Raw genomic sequence first — 26039 nt, 5'->3', positions numbered from 1 at the left:
ATACATTTATGTTTTTGGTTGTAACATGACAAAATGTGGAAAATGTCCAGTGGTATGAATACTTTTTCAAGACACTTTATATTTTATAAATGATCTTCTCACAACCTTATCCAGTTCCTCCATCAAATACTTGAACTCTTGTTCTATCACAAGATGAGCAGAATCATGGCGCATTGAATGTTTTACAAATAATTATCTTCTATAAATGCAGAGCTACATCAGTATTCTGAAACAGAATATCATCATGGAAAATGTGTTAATGCTAAAAAACCTCCTCTCACACGTTCTCTCAGTATTCATCCAAAGAAATATCATCATTGATGATATCATCATCTTTCTCTACAAGGATTCACTTTACCCACACGTGGGTCTTGGATTCATTTTACCACTTTTTAAATAGAATACAATAGAGGGAAAGTTTTAAAGATTTAGATACTTCAAACTTGTGTCCTCTGTCCACTGGGCAGAAGGTTAATGCCCTACCTAAAGCAATTATATGATCTTCATATAACAGAAATTCACTTAAACCTTCCTCTGTTTCCTGTGCTTTCTGCTCTATTGTCCTTGCCTTCGCTAATATTTGCACCTCCCCTTTCTTTTCTTTTTTTCTGCCTCTTCTAGTTAGTTAGCTTCCTGCCTCTTTCACACTGCCGCGACTTGAAAGTCATGCTATTTTACCTCGATTTCAGGGAAGGCTTGTGTAAACTTGAGGGCTGTGGACCTCAACACGCATTAAAGTTGGACCAAAGTAGTGCAGGGACTACTTTTGAAGTTGGTGCGACTTGAAATCGCACAGATATGAATGGTACTCATTGGAAATCATGGGTTACAACTTGTCATGAGACTTTGCAGTCCCAAGTCGCAGGACAAGTTGCACAAGTGTAAAAGGGGCCATCATTTTTAAAAGTCCTAGGTGAGTTTCACATGAAACTGTGTCAGTTGTTGAGGCATCCTCACTCAAATCATTTGAGGTACCTCTCCAACTGTTGATTCTCATTCTTCTCTGATAAAGGGGTCATTGAAATGTAAAAATGCCCCTCTTTAAAAAAACATAATGCCACACTTATATTATTGTTTTATTCATTGTTTTGTTTGAGCTCTTTTCCTCATCTTTTTTTGATTGGACATTTAACTACCTCAGTACCAGACACTTTAAACCCCCTTGCTGCCCAAGCCAATTTTCAGCTTACAGTGCTGTCACGGTTTGAATGACAAATAATTATTTATGTAACACTGTACCCAAATTACATTTTTATGATTTTTTGAAACAGTGCTTTCTTTTGGTGGTATTTAATATTTTTTTGCTGTATAATGAAAAAATACCTAACAGTTTGGAAAAAACATGTTTTTTTTTGTTTCGGTTATACCGTATATACTCGAGTATAGGTCGATCCGAATATAAGCCGAGGCCCCTAATTTACCACAAAAAAACTGGGAAAACGTATTGACTCGTGTATAAGCCGAGGGTGAGACATGCAGCAGCTACTGTTACAGTGTCCATCCCTGTGTCCATGCCTGCCTGTGTCCATGCCTGCCTGTGTCCATCCATGCCTGCCTGTGTCCATCCATGCCTGCCTGTGTCCATCCATGCCTGCCTGTGTCCATCCATGCCTGCCTGTGTCCATGCCTGCCTGTGTCCATCCATGCCTGCCTGTGTCCATCCATGCCTGCCTGCCTCCATCCATGCCTGCCTGCCTGTGTCCATCCATACCTGCCTGCCTCCATCCATGCCTGCCTGCCTGTGTCCATCCATGCCTGCCTGCCTGCCTGTGTCCATCCATGCCTGCCTGCCTGTGTCCATCCATGCCTGCCTGCCTGTGTCCATCCATGCCTGCCTGCCTGTGTCCATCCATGCCTGCCTGCCTGTGTCCATCCATGCCTGCCTGCCTGTGTCCATCCATGCCTGCCTGCCTGTGTCCATCCATGCCTGCCTGCCTGCCTGTGTCCATCCATGCCTGCCTGCCTGCCTGTGTCCATCCATGCCTGCCTGCCTGTGTCCATCCATGCCTGCCTGCCTGTGTCCATCCATGCCTGCCTGCCTGCCTGTGTCCATCCATGCCTGCCTGCCTGCCTGTGTCCATCCATGCCTGCCTGCCTGTGTCCATCCATGCCTGCCTGCCTGTGTCCATCCATGCCTGCCTGCCTGTGTCCATCCATGCCTGCCTGTGTCCATCCATGCCTGCCTGCCTGTGTCCATCCATGCCTGCCTGCCTGTGTCCATCCATGCCTGCCTGCCTGTGTCCATCCAGGCCTGCCTGCCTGTGTCCATCCATGCCTGCCTGCCTGCCTGTGTCCATCCATGCCTGCCTGCCTGCCTGTGTCCATCCATGCCTGCCTGCCTGCCTGCCTGTGTCCATCCATGCCTGCCTGCCTGTGTCCATCCATGCCTGCCTGCCTGTGTCCATCCATGCCTGCCTGCCTGTGTCCATCCATGCCTGCCTGCCTGTGTCCATCCATGCCTGCCTGCCTGTGTCCATCCATGCCTGCCTGCCTGTGTCCATCCATGCCTGCCTGTGTCCATCGCAGCCTACCTGTGCCATTTTGCACCGATCTGTGACAGACAGCGGCCATTCCACTATTCAAAAGCCGCGCCTCCCTGTCTGTGATAGGCGGAACACTCAATTTCCCAGCAGTCAGTGTTCCGCCTATCACGGACATCCTCTCATCCTCGTCCGTAGTATGACAGCCTATCACAGACAGGGAGGCGTGGCTTTTGAATAGTGGAATGGCCGCCGTCTGTCTGCACGACACACAGATCGGGTAGGCAGACGGCGGTGACTCGAGTATAAGCCGAGGGGGGCACTTTCAGCCTAAAAAAATGGGCTGAAAATCTCGGCTTATACTCGAGTATATACGGTAAAATGTAATCTAGCTTTATAAATTGAGGTCAAAATATATTCTGCTACGTTTCTTTGGTAAAAACAACCCAAATCAGTGTACATTATTCTGTAGGTGATGAATTGATCAATCCTGGCGTACTGACTGCCTATCATTTCTTGAGGCCCTAAAATGCCAGGACAGTACAAACATCCCCCAATTACCCCTTTTTGGAAAGTAAACAGTCCAAGGTATTTAGTAAGAGGCATGGTGGGTTTTTTGAAATTGTAATTTTTTTATCATAATTTTTTTGGAAAATGAAGAAAGTAAACAAAAATTGTAAACAATTTATTTTTTGGCATACTGTTACCAGTGCATTACAGCATCATGATATAACCTGTGTGTCGGGGACCAGGGACACTGACTGGAGCTGCTACATTGATCAGTAATTTTGCTGTGTCCGGTGGACACAGCCGGTGACAGATCATGCCACGAGCATCGCCTTTTGAGAGGACGTCATATGGCGCCCATTTAGGATGGTAAAGCCACCACCCATCCGTCATTCTGCTATAGGCGGGGGCGGGAAGGTGTTAATACATTTACTAAAGATCTTAGCCCTTGCCCCCAGGTATTGACTGCAATGTTTCAAATAAAGGAATTCTAAGCCCAGCTTTAAAAATTAGTTCTTACTTCATTTGAGACACTGTGCTCATGAGGAAATGCCTTCTTGCCTTATTTATTTGTCTTATATGCTTCTAATACATTGCGCTAGTCTCACCCCACTCTATGTAAAAAAAAGTTGGGAAAGAGAACTGTGTAGGTGGCTTAAAGTGTAAGTTCACCTTTACAGAAATCTATAAGGTGAACTTACACTGGACCCTGTCCCCATTGCACCTGGAGAGCGATGATCACCGCTTTACCAGCCAGGGGATTTGAAATTTCTGTGATTGTGCTGGTGGGATGGGGGGCGGGGTGCAAATCAGGAGTTGAGGAGGTGTGTTTGGCAATGGGGTGAGGGAATGATGATGTATGTCTGTCAGTAAGGTGGCCAGAGAGGTGTGTGTGTTTGTGATGGAATGTTTTTAAGGCAGGTACCATGTGATTGGTCAATCACATGGTACATGGCCGATAACAGTCCATCTGTACCATGTGATTAGCTTTGACCAATCACAGCTAATCACAATAATAAAGCTTGTTGTAAGCTGATTTAGAAATTATTCAGTTTATTATTTGTGTAAAATAAAAGGCTTTATCTTATTGCTTAACATGAAGTGTGACATAAATACTTTGTCTGTTGCAGGTATAATGGCAGGAAGTAATCGATCTGGGGACCTAAGAGATGCACAAAAATCAATTCCTGTTGGCACCATTTTAGCCATAGTCACAACGTCCATTGTCTGTATCCTCAACATTTGTCTGGGGCTCAAGTTGTGTGTAGTAATGTTGGTGGGGTAAAAAATATAATTTGTTAGAGTATTAAATTGAATGCATACTGTTTTATATATTTTCTTTATTATGATTACAGCTAAACAATATTTTTGAGAAAATTTATATTGAATTATAAAAAAAGAAATAGTAACACGTGCATTGGAATAATTTATAATATATGCAGCCAACAGACAGAGTTAATTTCTATGTTTTTTCTAGGCTCACTGAAGGTCCTATGCCAGAAAAAAAAAATTTTCTTTATCGTACATCATAGGACACATAGCCCCAAGTATTTACTTAGTAGGTTATGGGCCTACCTTCGGGTGTTGACACTGGTATAACCAATACAGGAAGTTGACTCTCCTATATAACCCCTCCTCCTTCCAGGAGCACTCTGTTTTTTCGCCAGTGTCTAAGGTGTTGGTCACGAGTGAAGATGTGCTCTGTGGAGCTCCAGGAGGGATTCATGCTGGATTTAAAAAACCTCCACAACCAGATCCACCCACGCCACTGTGGCCATAGGATGGTACCCGGGCCTCGCATTGAAAAACAAAGTTTTGCCTGTAACGCTTTTCTTTGAGAGCTGGACCCTAGGAACCAGGACTCTTTTTGGTCTTGCTACATTACTGTCAGGAACCATGAAACAGACAGAGACAGAAGTACAATCAAATCACACTTGTTTATTAATAAAAATAAAAAGGTAAATAGGAAAAAGCGTAGTCAAGCATAGCCAGAGTCCAGTAGCCAGATCGGGTAGTCAGCCAGTCCAAAGTTCATTAACCAGATCGGGTAATCAGCCAGGCCGGAAGTCAGGGATCAAAGGAAAACAACCACAAGCAGGATAAGAAGCCAGGTGGGATGTCAGCAAGCCAGTCGTGAAACAAACAGCAAGAGATGGTTCACTGTGATGTGACCAACACGAAGGCAAATGAAAAAGTGAGCAGGAAGGCTTTAAATAGGCAGGTCAGACGAGTATCATCGGGAACAGCTGGTAACTGTGGAAAGAGAAGAGAGCTAGCAATTAGCTGGCAGCTGAGCAGCCAGCCCAGAGGAGGAAGGGCTAAGCCAGCCCTGACAATTACCTAAAGTTGTACTGAGGGGTGCTATACAACGCCCAAAAGAGTGGAACCCCTTTTTTAAAAAAAGGGGCCCAGTCTTTGAAGATTTTATTACGCTACCCACCGTGATGGGTGAAGTTTGGATCTGTCTGTGAATCAGCAGTATCCTGCAGCGAGGAAAAGGTAAGGGAAGAGGCTAGGAACTGTAAAAGGTGCCTATGCTTTCCTTCCATATATTTAAAACTGTATGCCTTTAAAATGTCTCCCCTAGAGAGAGTAAGCTACACATACCTTAATGTGATGCTTCAGTAGCTCTGTGTCTGGTTATAAACAGCCCATGTGTGGTCCCAGCAGCCAGAGGGGGGTTCTCAGTGAACGGCCTCTTCTAGAGGAATCAAGGGGATACAGCAGTTATAGAAACAGCATTGCACAGGTTGAAGTTTACTGCTGATAAAGATTCCCCCTCCCTCCTCCCCGGGAGGCGCGGTGGCCATTTCCAGTTTTTTATCTATAAAACTTGCCCTCATGTACTTAGCTTGCTGTTTTTTTTTTGTTTTTTTTTTTTATTTAAGATTCCCTAGCCTGTTGTTAGAGGCAGTACTTTCTATTGGGGAAAAGATACGGCATTGCAGGCAACGCTGCAGCCTCCTCTCGTGTCTATGTTTTAGATAAGAAACAGAGCGCGCAAGCACAGACTGTTAGGCTGAGGAGGAGGGGGCGGGTTTGCTAAGGGGCATGCTCCTGCAGTCGGGCGGCACTGTGTGTAGGTCGTAAGGATGTCCACACAGCTTCACAGTCTGAAAACACACGGCGCTAAGGGTGGAAGATGTTGAGGACGCCAATCCGGTTTTCACCTGATGCTGGTAACACAAACGCTCTCAGTATGCACAAGCTTAACTGAAAAGAGTCTGTTACAGCCTACAGCCACATCGCACTAAGGAGACACAGCAGCGTAAGAAGTGTAAAGCAGGCATTTCCAGGCGATGGGAACCCCAGCCATGCCGCCATACTGTCTTCCCCACCAGAGATACCAGATATGGCAAGCTTGGGTGAATCATTGGAAGCTAGTGGTGGTGCAACTGCTTCACACACTTCAGCCCCTCTATATGTGACTGAAGATGCATTTTCCTCTGCCCTGCAAGGTTTAGATGGAAGATTAGCGACTTTAATCGCATCCTCCATCTAGGTGGATAGGAAGCGTCCTAGATCCCCCTCCCTCACCTTAAATTCTTTACAAGCAGTGGAGGGTCCAAGGGGATTGTGGGAACAAGATGAGGTATTATCCTCAGATGATCGAGAGGAAAAACAGGCCGATTATTCCTCTGTGGAAGAAACAATATTTGATGTTTCAGTTTCACAATCTGAAGTACAGAGCCTTACAGAGATGGTTCGCTCCACTTTCATGCTACCCTTAACAGAGTTAGCTGAAGGTCCAGTCTCCTCCTTGGTTCCTTGAAACCTTTACAGCCTTTGCATGCATTTCCCATCCATGCATTACTAGAAAAGCTTATTTATACCAAATGGGATTATCCGGATAAGCCTTTTTCTCCTAAGAGATTCTCTATGAAAAAAAAAAAAAAAAATCACTATAAAGATGGAAAGTTCCAGCAGTTGGCGCTGCGATTTCCAACGTGAATAAAAGTTTAAATTTCCATTTGACAATACACATGCTTAAGGATCCAACAGATAAGAAGTTTGAAAGTTTGTTAAAATCCTCTTTTTCCTTAGCAGGGACCCTGACTTAGCCTTCAATTGCAGCTATAGACATATGCCAGTCCTTAAAGGACCAGTTCACAGATGCTCTTAACGAGCTCCCTACACAGCAGGCCCGTTGGCTAACCTACCAAGAGCATTATGCTTTGCCATTGATGCTATGAAGGATTATATTCATCAGGCATCACACCTTGCGCTTGTACTAGTACATATGCGAAGGACCCTTTGGTTAAAGGGTTGGTCAGCTGAAGCACCTTGCAAGAACCTTCCAAATAGTTTTCCCGTTAAAGGAGAACGACTATTTGGCGATAGTTTGGATAAATATATCCAAACAAATTCTAGCGGGAAGAGTACTCTTTTGCCAGTCAAAAGGAAAATATAAATGTCCTTCACTTAAACGCATTTTTTCTCCCGCGCTGTGTGCATCCACCTCTAGGCATGGGTGACGGTGTCCGCCATCAGACTATAGAGGAAGACCTCAGGGTCAAACCCAGGCACAAAGGAAGACCTGGGGCCACAAGTCTGCAACGCAGAATACCAAGGCCTCGTCATGAAGAGGCATCTCCCCTCACCAAGGGGAGGGGGGGAAGACTTCTGAGGTACTCAGAAGTTTGGCAAAAGGCAATCCGTGTTGCAAGCATTAGACAGATTATTGTCTTAGGGGGTGATCATACAGATTCCCGCACAAAAGCAGTTTGGGGTTTTACTCAAACCTTTTTACAGTACCAAAGCCAAATGGAGATGTCAGATCAATTCTAGATCTACGGAATCTAAATCCGTTCCTGAAGATCCGCTCCTTTCGCATGGAGTCATTTGTTTCCATCCTATAAGGAGGAGAACTTCTGGCATCCATCAACATCAGAGATGCATATCTGCATGTCCCTATATTTCCTCCTCACCAGAGGTTTCTGTGGTTCAAAGTAGAACAAAAGCACTTTCAGTTTGTACCTGTGCCCCTTCGGGCTTGCTACAGGAACCCATGGTATTCACAAAATTACTAGCCCCACCTCTAGCCAAGTTAAGGGCACAGGGCATAACTGTCTTGGCTCACTTTGATGATCTATTGTTAATAGACCAGTCAGTGGCTCGCTTGAAGCAAGGTGTAGCCATTACAAGCAGTTACCTGGAGAGACTGGGTTCGATTCTCAACCTAAAGAAATCCTCCTTAAAGCCACTAAAGAGGCTGGAGTATCTGGGCCTGATCATAGACACAGCCCAGAAAAGGTTGTTCTTGCCTCCCGCAAAGATCAGCTCCATACAAGAGCTGGTGGGGATGATCAGGTCAAAGAGAAATCCTTCAATTCACCTTTGTAGGTTGTTATGAAGGATGGTAGGTTCATTAGAAGCAGTTCCCTATGCCCAATTCCAACCGAGACTGTTTCAAAACAGTGTCCTGTCTGCTTGGAACAAGACGATTCAAGCTTTGGATTTGCCAATGCGGCGGTCCCCAAGAGTGTCCCAAAGCCTCAATTGGTGGTTACTAAGGCCGCGTACACACGGGCGGACTGTCTGTCCAACTTAGTCCGCTGAAACGTGTTTCAGCGGACAGTCTGGCGGACTAAGTCTTTCGGAATTTCCGTAATATTGTCCGTCCAACTTTGGTTTCAGCGGACAGTCCGCTCGTGAGTAGGCAAGTTGGACGGACTAAGTATGGCGCATGCTCAGAAAGGATTTACACGGCCGAAGGTTGCATTGCAGTGTATTGGACGTCGTATTTCTAGTCCCGTCGTACGTGCTGTACACGTCATCACGCAAGCTTTCAGCGGACTGTCTGTTCATCGTGTGTGGTCAAGTCCGTTCATTCAAAAGTAGGACGGACTGTCTGTCAGATTGTCTGACGGACTTAGTTGGCCAGACAGTCTGCCCGTGTGTACGCGGCTTAACTCAGAACTTGCTGAAGGGAAGGTCCTTCAGACCAATTATCTGGAAGGTAGTAATGACAGATGCCAGCCTTCTAGTCTGGGGGGGGGGGGGGGACAGCAGTACTAGAGAGAACGACTGTCCAGGGACAGTGATCAGGAACTGAAAGAGCCTTGCCCATCAACATTCTAGGGATTCGGGCAGTTTATCTGGCTCTGAGAACCTGGACCTCTAGGTTAAAGAATTGTCCTGTCAGGATTCAATCCGACAATGTCACGGCTGTGGCCTATATCAATCACTAAGGGGGCACCAAAAGTCTCTCAGCTCAGACAGAGGTGAACCAGATTCTAACTTGGGCAGAAGAGAATGTCTCATGCGTATCAGCAGTTTCATTCCGGGCGTATAGAAGTGGCAGTGACAGTTATTCCTGGGGGAATAGTCTCTTCATACCGAAATTTTTTTGGGCTAATTTCCAAAGATGGGGGACTCCGGACATAGACCTTTTAAGCATCCAGATTCAACGCAAAGCTAGTCAACTTTGTGTCCAGGAGAAGGGACCCACTCGCATACGGAACAGATGCGTTGGTGACCCCGTGGGATCAGTTCTCATTGATCTATGCATTTCCCCCAATTGAGTTGCTGCCTCAGCTTCTTTGCAGGATCAAGCTGGAAAGAAAGTCGGTAATACTGGTAGCACCAGCATGGGCCAGAAGGTCATGGTACGCAGAAATCGTAAAGATGGCAGTGGAGGGTTCAGGGCTCCTTCCACTAAGGCCAGACCTGCAATCACAGGGGCCGATATTCCATCCTACTTTATGAATGCTAAATTTAACGGCCTGGCTATCGAGCCCCACATTCTGAAGAAACGTGGGCTTTCCAGGTCAGTTATCTCTACTTTGATTATTGCTAGGAAGCCAGCTTCTAGAGCTATATACAAGAGTCTGGAAAGCTTGTGTTTCCTGGTGTGAATCCAAGGGTTGGTACCCTCAGAGATATAGGCAGAATTCTTGCCTTTCTACAATTAAGTGTAGAGATGAAGTTGGCCCTGAGTAAGGGCCAAGTCTCAGCCTTATCAATTTTTATTTCAAAGGCCGCTTGCTATGCATTCTTTAGTCCAGGGTTTTAAGGAGTGCTGCGGATTAATCCGCAAGTTAAATCACCCTTAAGCCCTTGCGACTTAAATTTAGTTTTGTCTCTGTTACAAAAACAGCCATTCGAACCGTTACAGCATAGTCCTTTAGTCTGTTTTACAAGAAAGCTGGTATTTTTGGTTGCTATATCCTCAGCAAGGAGGGTGTCAGAATTGGCTACTCTTTCTTGTAAAGAGCCATACTTATTCATGAGGACAGAGTGGTGTTACACCTTCATCCAGGCTTTTTGCCAAAAGTGGTTTCAGGCTTTCATCTGAATGAAGATATTGTCTTGCTATCATTTTCCCCAAGACCATGTTCCAGGGAAGAAAAGTCACTACATTGTCTTGATGTAGTGAGAGCAGTGAAGATCTATTTATAGAAAACTGCTCAGATTCGTAAGACTGACGTCTTATTGATTCTGCCAGAGGGTCCTAAAAAAGGCACAGGCAACGTCAAAATCCACTGTCACTAAGTGGATTCGGCAAGTTATAATTCAAACTTTATGATTTAAAGGGAAAGATTCCCCCTTTTCAAGTTAAGGCGCACGCTACCAGAGCGTTGGTGCTTCTTGGGCAGTGTGTCACCAGGCTCCATGTCTCAGATCTGCAAGGCCGTGACTTGGTCTTCAGTACATACATTTTCTAAATTTTATCAAGTGGATGTAAGATGGAATGAGGATATCGCTTTTGTGCACAGTGTGCTGCAGGCAGCAGTATAAAGTCCTCAGATCTGGGGTTGCCCTACGGGTTGTGTCTCCCTCCCCTCAAGTAGCATTGCTATGAGACATCCCACTAAGTAAATACTTGAGACTCTGTGTCCTATGATGTACAATAAAGAAAATAGGATTTTTAAAACAGCTTACCTGTAAAATCCTTTTCTTGGAGTACATCATAGGACACAGAGCTCCCGCCCCTCTGTTTTATGGGGTGAGAGTATATTGCTTATATTGCTTGGTTACAAAAACTGAGTGCTTCTGGAAGGAGGAGGGGTTATATAGGGGAGTCAAATTCCTGTATTGGTTATACCAGTGTCAACACCTGAAGGTAGTCCCATAACCCACTAAGTAAATACTTGAGGCTCTGTGTCCTATGATGTACTCCAAGAAAATGGATTTTACAGGTAAGCTGTTTTAAAAATCCTAATATATGTATGGGATCCAATAGCTCTAGTGGAAGTTTAAAGGTATAATGAGTAAGTCAGCAGTGACTCATCCTCACTTTTCTCCTACTTCTAATTTCCTACAATCCAAAGATTATGAACCTTGTGACAAACTGCATTCAAATCAATAAGAGGGGGGATTGTGCCCATGTAAAGCTGAATTAAATCCAAGCGGTTTAGACATTAATGGCTGTGTTGAGTAATTTTGAGGGGACAACAAATTTACACTGTTATACAAGCTGTACACTCGCTACTCTACATTGTAGCAAAGTGTAATTTCTTCAGTGTGGTCACATGAAAAGATATGATACAATATTTACAAAAATGTGAGGGGTATACTCAATTGTGTGAGCTACTGTATATTTTAACTGCCATAAAAACTACTACTACTTGATATGAACAGATCAACAGCAGAAAGTGACTGCTGTCTTCAAGTCAACCAGAAAATAAAATTAAATTAAAAAATAGACCGCAATAACCAGAATACCAAAAACAAATAAGACTGCTAGAGAGGTGATTTGCTAGCATTCCAAATTTCTCTCGATACCGATGTAGCATTTCTGAAAAGGACTTTCAGATTTAAGTAAAGACCCGTGAACGGCACACAAGATAATGCACTCAACCATTGCAGTTTACAGAATTCAAACATAGTGTTGAAAACTGATTTATCCAATGGCCCCTTATACGGTTTTCAGCTCTCCCACTATGGCTGCTCAATGATACTATGGCTGCTCTCAACCCACCCATTTTTTATTGAGGGAATGGGTTTTCAAGCCCCCCTACAATTCTTATCTGCAGACAAGGTTGAAAGGCTGCACAGGTAATTGAGTGAGCACCGTAGTTTCAGACGTTTTAAAGGGAAATGAAAATCCTGGAAAATTGCTGCATATTTATGTTTGTGCAAATTCTAATCTCATTCTTACCACCTACCAAGTTTCATTCATATAAAAGCTTCTGCTATGCCTTCTTTGGAAAAAACTCTTAATTTATAAAAATTTTTTAAACATCAGTTTAGAAATGTATTACAGTGGTTGCAAAGTCAATGTAGATATACTACAGTGTAAATGTTTGCATAAAATTATTCTGTTAAATATCTTATTTCAGATGGTTTCTGTGCAGTCATGTGACCTCCAGCCGCTTGCTCCCCTGATCTAAGCCCTACAGTGGGAGGGGATGAGATCCCTCTGATGTCAGCCAAGAAGCCACGTGACCTCTGTGCTGTCTGCTCAGCCCCTTCCTCTGTGGCCCTTAGATTGGGGTAGGGGAGTGGCCGGAGGTCACGTAACCCCCAAAGGGGTGATCTGAAAAAAAGTATTTACCAGCATAATTTTAAACATTTACACTGTATTATAACTTGGTAGAACAGAGGGGCCTGCAGTAATCCTACTCTGACTTTACTGCCAGCTACTAATAGCAGCAGGAGGGGCAAGGAAGAGATTGTTCACACACAGGAGCGGATGACCGGCAGTGAGGAAGGGGGAGAGAGGAGAGCAGTGGGGCACGTAAACTGACCACGGTATTATGGATCAGCAGCCATGATTACCATGGTCAGCTTACATAGGGGGGCACAGGAATAGGCAGGATTAATCTGTTTTTTTACAGCATAGAAAGGGACAAATTAGACAGCACAAGCATTATGCTGTTTAACCTGCTTTAAAGGATCAGGGTCTTTTTTTGTTTTTCTTCTTTGGGTTACAACCTCTTTAACATCAAAAAATATTGAACTAAAATCATTTGTTTCCTATTACCATGGTTCTCTATAATATTCATTGTAAAATATGCTCACTGAATAGTTGTTGTGCTGCAACGTATTTATTATCTTAACTTAACTATTTAGATTTAAGCACTGTAATTCTTTTTGGAGCTTGCATCGAAGGTGTCGTTTTACGTGACAAGTAAGTTGTTCATAGTACAGTTGTTGTTCATAGTAAGGTTGACACAAGTCGATCTAGGTCAACCAAAAAAAAATAATACAATCCCATATACGCAATCCTATACCCACAGTTGATCCAGAGAAAGGCGAAAACAGGGAACTGAGTCTTTTTTTTGCAAAAATATGTGCATTTACAATTTTTTCTGTAAAGGTGAACTGTGCCTGTAAGATGCTGCCAGCCCATTCATTTAATGGGCTGTTGTACAACTGGGTCAAGTGTTGTAACAAGCAGATGCCTAAACTTGACACACAAGGGGAGATTTACTAATGCAAGAACTGAACAAAAAGGTCTAGATAGTCACACTCCAATGAAAAACGATTTCTTTATTATTTACAATAAATTCATACAGCAAGGATAAAACCACTGATGCATTTCACACCGCTACATCAGGTGCTATTCCTAGAAATGGCTATGAATAAGCAACTGCTGTAGCAGTGTGAAACGCATCAGTGGTTTTATCCTTGCTGTATGGCTTTATTGTAAATAATAAAGAAATCGTTTTTCATTGGAGTGCTGCCATCCTGACTTTTTTGTTCAGTTCTTGCATATTGAGCCACACCCACGCCTGGAGAGGGGAGAGATCATTATGATACAGACACCTGGAGCAGCTCTTTGTTTCAGGAGATTTATTAATACTGGAGTACTTAGAATCTGCAGCTGTGCATGGTAGCCAATCAGCTTCTAACTTCTGCTTGTTCAGTTAGAGCCGGGTCACACAGGGGCAACACGACTTTCAACACGACTTTTGGAGGCAACTTGGACACGACTTCAACATGACTTGGGGCGACTTACAACACAACTTTAAGTCACCCCAGGCTAGGCGACTTTTGCCATGGCCAGTCAGAGAATGAGCTCTCAAGAGAGAACTCCATACCAAATAAAAAAAAAAAAAAATGGCGTGGGTTCCCCCTCCAGGAGCATACCAGGCCCTTAGGTCTGGTATGGATTTTGAGGGGAACCCCCTACGCCGAAAAAATGGCGTGGGGGTTCCCCCAGATCCATACCAGATCCTTACCGTACCTGGCCGGCCAGGAAAGGGGGTGGGGACGAACGAGCGGCCCCCCTCCTAAACCGTACCAGGTCGCGTGCCCTCAACATGGGGGGGTGCCCCCACCCTAAAGCACCTTGTCCCCATGTTGATGAGGACAAGGGCCTCTTCCCGACAACCCTGGCCGTTGGTTGTCGGGGTCTGCGGGCGGGGGGCTTATCGGAATCCGAGAGCCCCCTTTAATAAGGGGGCCCCCGGATCCTGGCCCCCTCCCCTATGTGAATGAGTATGGGGTACAATGTACCCCTACCCATTCACCTGTGAAAAAAATGTACAAAAAAACACAACACACAAGGGTTAAAATAGTTTATTGCACAGCTCCGGGGGTCTTCTTCTGTCTTCGAGGATCTTCTCGACAGACTCTGCTATCTTCTGCTAGCTCTTTTACTAGCGGAGGAGCCCAGCTTTCTTCTTCGCCGCCGCCCTCTTCTTCCAACTTCGGGGGTCTTCCCCAAGGCACCCCCCCATGTTGAGGGCACGCGGCCTGGTATGGCTCAGGAGGGGGGGGGCGCTCGCTCGTCCCCACCCCCTTTCCTGGCCGGCCGGGTAGCGTGCTCGGATAAGGGTCTGGTATGGATCTGGGAGGGACCCCCACGCCGTTTTTTCGGTGTAGGGGGTTCCCCTTAAAATCCATACCAGACCTAAGGGCCTGTTATGCTCTCGGAGGGGGAACCCACGCCAGTTTTTTAAAATAAATTTGGCGTGGAGTTCCCTTTTGAGAGCTGATAATTCTGAGAGAGTCGCCTCCGTATAGACAGAGATCCGAGTTGGAGGCGACCTCCATTGAAATCAATGGGTACCAGTCGCCTACAAATCAGATAGAAGTAGTACAGGAACCTTTTCTGAAGTCGGAGCGACTTCAGTAGTGTGCATTAAGACGGCTCTCATTCACTTACATTGATTTTTACATGTAGCGCGACTAAGGGCGACCTGAAGTCGGATCTGAGTCGCCCCTTTGTGAACCGCCTCTTAAGCTTTGACAAATAAACCCGGAGGCTAATTGGTTTCTATGCAGAGCTGCATCTGATTTTGCATGTTCCAGTTTTAGTAAATCTCCCATATGTCTTAGCGTATAGTACACATATAACTCCCTTATATTGATGTGCAACAGTCTTTGCAGGATTTAACTTTTTTTTTTCATGAAAACTTTTTTTTAACGCTTTGACTTTAAAAATCGTTGTTTTATCCTTTCTGCTAATGGAGAAAAGGTGGATAAATTCTGACATTATTGTAAATGGACATGTTCTCCATTGAAATGTTAAGCAATGTAATATATATATATTTTTTTTGCACAGGTATGGTAGTGCAGTGAACAAAAATCTGGTGGTTGGAACCCTTTCATGGCCTTCTCCATGGGTCATAGTTATTGGTTCTTTTTTTTCTACATGTGGAGCTGGATTACAGAGTCTCACTGGAGCGCCACGTTTACTTCAGGCCATTGCAAAGGACAACATAATTCCATTTCTTAGAGTGAGTAAGCTTTCAGAACTTTCAGAACATGTATATTTTTCTTGTAGTCATTCATTGTGGGTGACAAAACGGGGATGATTTCTTTTTGTGCATGAAAATTAATTGGCAAATTATAAATATACAGTAGGTGCTATTTAATGTTTAAATATTTATCATAAACAATAGCATTTTATTGCTCTATGGTTTAATAACAAATTGTGCATCTTCCTTTTCAAACAAGCTGACCAAATTAGAGAACATTAAAATGGTCATAATTCGGAATGAGGTTCGGGTTCAAAGCCACCTTGGATTTGAGGTGGTTCAGAAAAATGTTGAACTCATGGTAGAAAATTTAGACATGAACACATAATGCACTAAACAACTTTTGCCCCTGGTCACACGGGCTCCAATCTGAAGGAATGAACAAGTCAGCCCCCTCACTATTAAATGGTGGGCTCCCACTAGCCATGTTGTCAGTCTGAGTTGGAGCTGGTTAAAGAAAGCTGACAAATCTTTGTAGGGGGAGATGTTCTGCTATACAGTGCTGTGCTGTGGATTGTTTTGTGGTGGACTATATACCCTTGTGCGTACCCCCTGTGTTCACATCCTAGATAGACCCAGCTGTCCTTCTTAGGTTTTTGTTTTCTGTATCAGCAGGAAGTATACTTGCTTGCTAGCCCTTTACAGCTCTTTTTTCTTCTTTTGCCATTTATTAGGGTCTTTTTTCTTTCATTTAAAAATGAAATTATATTCTGATAGTTAAATGTGCTTTTGTTTGGGGAGCATGGGGAGTTGTCATTTAGGGTGTGTGTGTGTGTGTGTGTATATATATATATATATATATATATATATATATATATATATATATATATATATATATATATATATATTATATATTATATATTTATAGTGTAGGACTGCACTAAAAGTAGCACACATTCATCCCCATATCACCAACCATAGTTTCTAGTAAAACCTAGGCACTCCAATCACCTCCCAAAAAATATTCTCATGCAATGCAGACCTAAAAAAACAGAGTACTGTGCGTGGATGTTACATAGTTACATAGTAGGTGAGGTTGAAAAAAGACACAAGTCCATCAAGTCCAACCTATGTGTGTGATTATACGTCAGTATTACATTGTATATCCCTGTATGTTGCAGTCGTTCAGGTGCTTATCTAATAGTTTCTTGTAGTCTCCCCAGCCTGGCCAGCGAGCGTGTGCAGACCATAGCTACAAGCTGGGTCGGCCACGACATGCCCCTCCCTCCAGGGGTGGCCAGTGAGTGCAATGCTCTGGGGCACACATATGAGCGGGCTATTGATGTCTGAGTCACAGTGTACCGTGACCAGCAGCCACCCCATACTGATTAGAGAGTGGATCTGTGATGGAATGTCCCCAGCTGGTCCGGAATGGTAAGTACAGATTTCCCTGCCTCGGTGGGGCTGAGCAGCTGGGCATTCCCTGGGAGGTTGATTCGGGGGTCCCTCTCCTCCCTCTCTTCTCTCCCTGTCCCCATATCCCCTCCCCCCCGGGTGCCCCTGGGTGTCTGTTGTCTCCCCGCTGGTTGTCTGGAGGTCTTCACATGCTGATCGCCATAGCGCTGTTCTGCTGCCATTTTCTCTGTCTTTTTTTCACTGTCCCTCTCTGTGTACAGTTGTTTGGCAGCCATGTTTGGTGTGACTCAGGGAAAAGCACGGTCAGGACCCATTTTACTGTAGTTAGGTGGCCATTTTCCCTGTGATTATGTCATTTATACTGGACACTCTGCGGCCATTTTGTTGTAGCCCAGCTCGGTTTTTTTGCCCAGCGCTGGTCCCTGAGGGCTCAGAACAGCGCTGTTTTTTTCACAGACACCTGGGAGCTGACACAGGACACAGGCATGACTAGCTGAACGGCGTGAAACTCGGTCAGAGTTGTGAGTTCTACAGTGGGGGCCCCTCAGCCTGCAGCAGCTAGGAGGGTGGGACTATACACCTGTCCTGAGTCTCCAACAGGTGGCAGACAGGGTGAGTCAGCATGGCTTCAGAAACTGATGTTTCTTCCCCTAACTCCCTGCAAATGCAACCGCCTCGTCTGCATACAGTGCAGTGCCTTTAGACGTCTTGTCGCCGGTCCTGAAAACGTTCGTTGCCAGGGTGGAGGCGGTGTGCGGGTGCAAGGTGGTAGAGTGCGGTCCCTGCCCCCGTCCTCCGGGAAGAGCTCTGGCACAGACTCGGGCCCCGCTGAGACTGGTGGCCCCTGCTCTGTCGTTTCAGAAGACACTGACCAGGACGGATCGGACAGTGAGGATGAGTCCCCATCCGAGTCCACGCAAGAGAAGCACTAGTTGGAGCATTTATCACAGCTGTGCGTGATACCCTGAAGATCAGGATACAGTAGGTCCTTCTGCTGCAGTAGTGGTCCCTTTTGGGTCCCGTAAGCCAGCCTGTACACCTGAGGTGTTTCCGTATCTGACTTATTTCAATAAGTTCATATACAGGAATGAGGGTGACCGCAGCTAACCCTTTCGGTCCCAAAAAGCATGGTGGTGCGTTACCCCCTTGTGGAGAACCTTCTGCAATAGTGGTCGGCTCCTCCGGTTGTGGACTCCCCAGTATCCAGGTTAGATAAGGTAACCATGATCCCGGTAATTGGGGCTCCTGTGGTTAAGGACCCCGCGGGCAGGAACCGAGGCAGTGGCCCGTTCCTTATTTATGGTTGGGGGGTCAACAATACGACCAGTACTGACCACAGCACTTGTGTCGCAGACACTTACTGAATGGGCAAACTTTTGCACCTCTAATTTGAGAAGCAGCAGGCCCATCCCGTCTTTGTGGAACTAGCAGACCAGTCAGTGCACATTCTTAAGTATGCTTGGGATGCGACTCTGGATATGCTTCCTCTGCTATCCAAGGTTTCAGTGTCAACAGTGGTGCTGAAGCACCTGATTTGGCTGAAATGCTGGTCGGCGGACCAGGCATCTAAAAAAGCCCTGACGGATCTACCTTTCCTTGGTGAGTAAATCTTTGGAGCCTTGCTGGATGACATTATTAAGAATGTCACAGGTGGGAAGAGTACCTTGCTCCCACAGGCCAGGAAGGCTAAGGAGCCACGCCACAGGCAAGGGCTCTCATTTTCCGCTCAAAATAGTTTTTTTTTTTGTCCGTCCGGGACTTCGGCTAAATGCTCCCAGTCCAACAAGACGACCTCTGAGGGACAAAAGCGTCCCTGAAACTGCAAGCCTGCAAGCAAAAGTGCTACCGCATACAGGTGGGGGGGTCGCCTTTGGGAGTTGCAGCCCAGTGGGCCTCTCGGCTATCTGACCAATGGATCTGCAAACTGATTTCCTCTGGCTACAAGATAGAGTTCCTCTCTTGGCCACCAGACTCTTCCCCTCCAGCATACCCTTACTCCCGGCTCGCTGGGAGGCCCTATTGGGGGCAGTATGGGACCTGTTAAACTGCAGGGTGGTAGTGCCTGTTGCGGAGTCGGAAAGGATTCAGGGGTTCTACTCCAATCTTTTTGTAGTCCTCAAAAGGAAGGGGTATGTCCAATATTGGACCTAATAGCCTCAATTGCTTTGTTAAAGTACAGAGGTTCCGAATGGAATGGTTCGCTCAGTAGTAGCTTCACTCCATCAAGGGGACTCCCTGGCGTCTTTGGACTCTGGGATGCGTACATGCAGATACTCCTATGTCTCTGGAATCAGAGAGTTCTGCGAATTGAAGTCGGGGAAGCCCACTACCAGTTTGTGGCTCTCCCTTTTTTGGCTTGGTTTTAGCACCCCGAGTCTTTACCACGGAATAGACTCAAATTTTGGCATTGTTGAGACAACGCGGGATCGCAATCGCAGGTTATCTGGACGATCTCCTTCTGAGAGCAGCTTCAGCCTCAGAATTAAAGAAGGATGTGGCGATCACCATGCAAACCCTGCAGGAATTTGGATGGCTGTGGAACCTAAAAAGGTTGGTGTTCATACCGATTCAGCGCTTAGAGTACCTGGGCTTACCGCTGGACTCCATGCAAGCGAGAGTGTTCTCCCTTCAGAGAACACTGCAGACTCTCAGAGCCACAGTAAAACTATTGCTGAACCACATGTGGTCATCGCTGCATTTCTGCATGCGAGTTCTGGGCCTCATGGTGGCCTCCCTCGAGGCGGTACCGTATGCCCAGTTTCACACCAAAGTCTTGCAGAAGGAGATATTTATGAAATAGGACAAATTTCTGTTTTCCCTGGATCAGCAGATTCAGGTGAGCCAGTCAGTCAGGGACTCCCTGCTTTAGTGGCTGCGGTCCCCAGCACTTCAGTCTGGGAAGTCGTTTCCACCTCTGCATTGGACTGTAATCACAACAGACGCCAGCCTGACCGGCTGGGGTGGAGTACTGGGAGTACAGTGGACCCAGGGTCTCTGGTCGGGTGCGGAACCCAAGTTGACGATCAATGTGCTTGAACTCCGAGCGATCAGGCATTGCTTCTCCACATATTCGATGAGACTACGAGGGCGGTGGCATATGTCTACCTTCAAGGAGGAACAAGTAGCTCGGCTGCAGCACGGGAGGTCACTCACATCCTTCAGTGTATAGAGCAACAGGTACCGGCCTTGTCGGTCATTTACACCCCGGGACTGGAAAACTGTCAGACGGACTACCTAAGTCGCCATATGCTGGGCCCAGGAGAAATGGGCATTGCATCCAGAGATGTTCAGGCTTCTGTGCAAGAGGTGGGGCACACCAGACGTGGATTTCCTGGCCTCCCATCTCAATTGGAAGTGGCCGAGATTCGGATCTAGGATAAGAGATCCCATCAATAGCACTGGTGGTTCCATGGCATCAGTATCGACTGATCTCCGATAAAGCTACTACCACTTCTGCTCCACAGAGTGGAGGCCGAGGGAGTTCCAGTAATACTAATGCCCTGGATTGGCTCCAGCGTCCCTGACGCGCTGACCTAGTACTCCTGGTTGCCAAGGCTCCCTGGCGACTGCTGTTGCGAGAGGACCTTCTGTGTCGAGGTCCGATTCTCCATCTTGTTTTACCATCACTGGTTTCAACGGCATGGCTGTTGAGAGCCAGATGCTAAGGTACCTGGAAGGCATACATCTCTATGCGTGAGGAGAAAGGATGGCATCCGTGCACCTATTCATTTTCCAGGATCCTGCTGTTTCCACAGCGAGGAGTAGACCAGAAGTTGGCTTTAAGCATCATTAAAGGACCAATATCAGCCTTGGCTTTCTTTTTTTCAGGGACCTCTGGCGTCTCACTCTCTAGTGAGCACTTTTGTGCAAGGGATCTGACTTGTAGTTCCTCCGGTGTGTACACACTTAACCCCGTGGGATCTTAACCTGGTGTTATCGGTGCACAGAAACCGCCGTTCGAGAACATCTGAGAAATTCCCTTGTTGACTCTTTCCCAGAAACTGATCTTTCTAGTGGCAATTACATCGGGCAGGAGGGTTTCGGAACTGGTGGCCTTGTCTTGCAAGTCACCCTATATGTGTTGACTAGTATTTATGATTATGTGCATACCCCTCAATCATTGTAGTAGTATGGACATATACATATCTAGATCTGAGAGATCTTGTACAAAAGAGATAGTTCAATCAGCAATACACATTTATTTATAGGGTTACATAATATATACAAATTACACACCAGACAGTATTTACATCACAATATACAGTGTAGGTCCCCTGGCTTACATGATATTTACAAATTACTCACAGAACTATATTTACAATACAATATAAGGTGCAAGTTCAGAGTTAGATTACCTGTTAACTTCAGGTCAGCCCATGGTGACTGCCGTGTGCTCCCACACCAGAGTGAGTTGGCCTTCTCACAAAGCATTATATCTCCCCCCCTACTTTCTGTAGTGTGGCTAATATAATTCTCCCTAATTGGTCACTGTACCTAGTCAATGTATATTGGGAACAGCCTGATTGGATGAGTCAACGAAAGCTGTTGTTTACTTCCCAGGTGAGATGTTATCAGGGAAAACAAAAGGCCAAGCTTTGAAGTTGAACCAATTACAGTAACACCAACACAAACACTCAATACTTTAAATATATATTTAAATCTAATGGAAATATATTTCTAATTACAATATTGTACAGGTATTAATGGAGATTTCACATAAACTCATAAGGCTACAGATGGCCCCTTGTGGCCAGTTGAGAATATGAGACTTGGCCACACATAGAATAATGGTTTATGTGCAATCTTCTTTAATATTTTGAACGTTTGGCTTTGCCCTCTGAAATGAAATAAAACTCTTTGAGAAGAAAAAAAAACGTTTAAACTCTCCATCTCTACAGTTCACATTTCTGGATCCTAGTATCGGTAGTCCTCACTTGTTCTGAATGTAATAAGTCCATAATAAAAATCATAGGATACAAAACACAATAAAAAAAACAAGAGGGATAAAAAAAAAACATGAGGATCCTTGTTCTCAACCGTCCAATAATGATAGTGCGAAAGTCAATAATGTCAATCTGGTCATGTTGCCCTTGCTTCTGGGACAGCCTCCCATGGTGATTCCCGTTGGATACCGCATACAGTAATGGCCTTTGGATCAGCTTTCCCGGCTAAGATTATACTTTGTTAATGTGGACAGAGGTAGAGAAAGAAAACCACAAGTACCTTTGAGACACATGCATTCAACTTAATGCTCGTCTGGTAAGTCTGAGCAGTTAGGACCTTTTATTAGAATTACCCTAGATATATTGCGACATACTAATGAGACCCCTTTCTCAGTGACATGTGTAACAATTTGGGTACGCCCTTCCACCAGGTGTCTGATTTCCATCCCCCATCTTTCTTCCTCCATGGTCATATGCCTGCAAGTAACTCTGCTCTGCCTTCTGCTGGCTACCACTGTGTGTCTGTGTATGACCCTTCAAGTGTCCAGGGGGCTCTTGTTGCCATCGCAACTCACCACTAACTCCTGTTACTGAAGCTGTGTTCAGTGCAATATTTGGCCATATCGCTCCATCCTTGGCTACCATGTGTAGCTACTGTACGAGCCCTGCCTTTAGCAGGCTATGGAAGAGGTCATCACTTTAAGAGTTCTCATTGCAGATTAGGCAGTGTCGCCTACGCAGACAAACATGACTGGATTTCAGAATACAGATAGGTGTGATGTCACCAGTCACTAGTGGCTTCAGGAAAAATCAAACTAAAATACTCTTAAGTACAAATGTACTATACTCCCTGCTATTTGCCAATCACTATGAGTCTCAGAAGTCCCAGTATATCTATGATATTCACGCAATGCTCTTTGAACTGATTATGGCACAAAAAGGAAAAACTGAGCAACATAAAAAAAAGAAAAATGATCAATGACCACATCTGATGACTACCCGATATTAGAACTGTAGAGAGGATTGTATGTCACATATACACAGAAAATAGTCACATGTTTGTAGCTAAACCCTAATGTTACTATTGTCATGATAATAGCAAAACAAAAACTGTCGGATACTCGACCCATCCCCAAAATGCTAAAGGGAAGCTTTTAATATCCTATATCAACATTTGTAATTGCTTTAAATGTTCTCCATATAATGTTCCCCATACTCCCCTCTTTTTTTTATTTCACCATAGGCAAGCCAAACTGAAGAATCGCCAAAAAAAAATAAAAAATAAGGTGATATAGGAAGTAAAGAAAAAAAAAATAGTTTTCCTTAAGAGAAAAAGTTGAAGGAAAAAAACTAAACAATAAAGAAAAAAAAAAAAAAACTATTCAGATTGAATGCTGCCTCAACCTTTAATTTGTTAAAGAGCCTTGAATCTGTAATTGTGTTAAACAAAATGATTGAATCTGCCTTCAAACATTGCGCAACACCCTCTCTCGGTGGTGATTAACATATTAATTGACTCTCAGTGCAAAACAATTTGCAAGTCAAGCAGGCCACAAAAATTTGTATTAGAGAGCGCAGGACCTCTGTTTATTGAAACAGACCGCCCTAAAGAAATTAGAATTTAGTTAGGCCTGACTGTAATTAATTCCATTCAAGGCTTCTCCTTAAAACCAACATAAAATTATGTTTTAAGGTCCTCATCTGTGTTTCACAATACTTTGCCCCGTCTGGGTCCAATCATCCATCCTTGTTTGGGCAGTTACCCTAAAATACAAAACTTAAAAATCATTAATAACACCTCACTGTACCTCTGTGAGAGGTTCATAATGGTCTACAATAGTAGTGGATGCTTGGAACAGACTTCCAGCCAAGGTAATGAGTCTATACTTTGACAGACCAAATATGGAAAAACTGGGAGGGTTTGTAAATACTTAAATTCTAAAATGACAACATGTAGATCTATAACCTTCACACATATTAGCATCACATGAGTTACTTGGAAGGAAAAACAAAACAAAAAATAAGACCTACTGAATCCATAAGATGTCACAAGGTGCAAAGTAATGTATCATGTAGTTTCCGAGTGTCAGAGTGAAAGACCCTTCACTCTGAGCCACAGGAAAGGAGAAAACAAAAATATACACAACATCCCTACAGTTCCTCATAGTTATAGGGATTGAGATTTCATATTTGTGCACAGGTTATTTATTTGCAAGTACATTTAAACTTGTAAAAAAAAAATTATAAATTTAAACTGGTACCAGTATTGAGCTCATTTCCAATGAAAAAAAAAATTATAAAATAATCATAAACCGTACAACGCATGCGCATTAGTGTGATCACACTTATTTATGGCCATAAAGCAATGTTGAGTACACCCCATAAGAAAAAAAAATCTTTGTTTACACATGGACAGTTCATACCCATGCATTCCATCACTCAAACATACACATTCATTTCGATTGCATCCCATACATCCTGGATAGCACTTTGGTATTTGCAAATGAATTGTTAGGCGTTTCTGGCCTCTGGGAGAATACAAAGGAAAGTGAGAGGAAGAGAGAGAAAAAAAAACAAAAAACAATGGACTGTTATACCTTACCCTTGTTAGGCGTGTTCTTACGCATATGTACAGCTAATTTGTATGGACATATACTTTCCTGAACTCACTTAAACCTGAAAAAAGATTACTTTGTAGAAGACAGTTATTAATCTTTCCCCCTTTTTATTTATTTAACCTATTTAAAGCAAAACAAAAAATTAAAAAAAAAAAAAAAATACATCATTTTTATGTGTATATTGGTAAATAGACAATGACATTCCCACTTTGATCTAATGAAACTAAAATGCCATAGACCTCTAAAACGAATTTATATGTTGTATTTCATCCCCACTTTTAGTGTACTGGTTTGGTTTGCGGTGGACGAGTTACTCCCTCCATTTTTCAAATTCAGAAAATACAGTAAAGTGGAGAGGATAAAAAAAAAAAAATATATATATATATATATTTTCAGCTCTCACTAAAACAATCCTATTAGATTACTGGAGACACCCCAAATCTACTCACAATAGCTTGTAGTTTACCTTGTCTGAGCCTACCCCTGCAGAACAATAGACCCGGGGGACAATAGGAACAATACTAAGGCCACCGGTATCAACTAGGGTGAATAACCCTCTCAGTTTACAATAGAAAGGTAAACACAGCCGTGTTTACACCAAAGTTAAACCCAATTCAGTTTAAAAAAAAAATGAATCTACCACAAACTCGGATTACCCAATTTGTGGTAAGGTTTCATCCTTAAAACAAAATTTCAAGGTATAATACAGTATGCTAGATGCATCTTATTTTACCCTATACTAATAATCTTTCTCAGATATTAGCTTCAGCATTCAGCAACAAGACTTCCACAGCTCTGTACTGTAACTGAAAAGCATGAGAATATTACTGCTTGTAAAATTCCACAGCTAAAATAAACAAACTACTCTCTTGTAGCTAGTTTCACTGTCCTATACACAAATGTTATGCATTTAGTGGACAGACCATTAAAAAAAATAATAATCTGTTGAACCTTTTCAACAAAACTAAGACCGCACTCCAATTGGCGTCTTTCCAATGAAACCCATGTGCTCCCCATGCAACACACTCAAACAATTGTTAGAGAGAGCAATGAACCTCGGTGAGCACCAAGGAATACAATAAATAAAAATAAATTGAAGCAAGAGTAAGTTTCTGTACTAAGCAACACTTATACCCTATACCTTTGAATATTTATGGCAGTCTTCTGATCCTTTGGGGAAGATAAACACCTATATTACTAATAACCATGTTTGAATACCTAGCCTACTATACATTACCTTAGGTGTATGTATTTATGTGTATACATCTATATTGATACATCTGCTTAACATGTAAATACTTTTTCATGAGCTCCCTGCACCTGGAAAATATAACTTATACAAACGTTATTACCCTTTTCCCTTTCTTTGGCACAAAGAAAGCAAACACTACCACATTGTTACATTTACATTGGTATATGTTCACTGACATCCGCACTTGGATCTGGTGAAAATAAATTACTCAGATCATAGACATCTGAATG

At 43.9% G+C, this 26039-nt stretch overlaps 1 protein-coding gene across 1 annotated transcript in view; it reads left to right on the top strand.

Annotated features, from left to right (window-relative positions):
- SLC12A4 (solute carrier family 12 member 4) overlaps nt 1–26039 on the top strand; it is a 435256-nt gene that overhangs the window by 209875 nt on the left and 199342 nt on the right. Inside the window, exons 10-12 of the mRNA XM_077456642.1 lie at nt 4118–4216; nt 13005–13062; nt 15445–15619. Of these exons, the coding sequence (XP_077312768.1) occupies nt 4118–4216; nt 13005–13062; nt 15445–15619 (332 nt within the window). The remainder of the gene's footprint in view (nt 1–4117; nt 4217–13004; nt 13063–15444; nt 15620–26039) is intronic.

Source organism: Lithobates pipiens, unplaced genomic scaffold, assembly GCF_037356315.1.
Source record: "Lithobates pipiens isolate NorthernLeopardFrog02 unplaced genomic scaffold, aLitPip1_a1.2 Scaffold_10, whole genome shotgun sequence".
Taxonomy (NCBI): domain Eukaryota; kingdom Metazoa; phylum Chordata; class Amphibia; order Anura; family Ranidae; genus Lithobates; species Lithobates pipiens.
The sequence above is the reverse complement of the archived record's forward strand: the minus strand, read 5'-3'. Positions and strand labels throughout refer to the sequence as shown.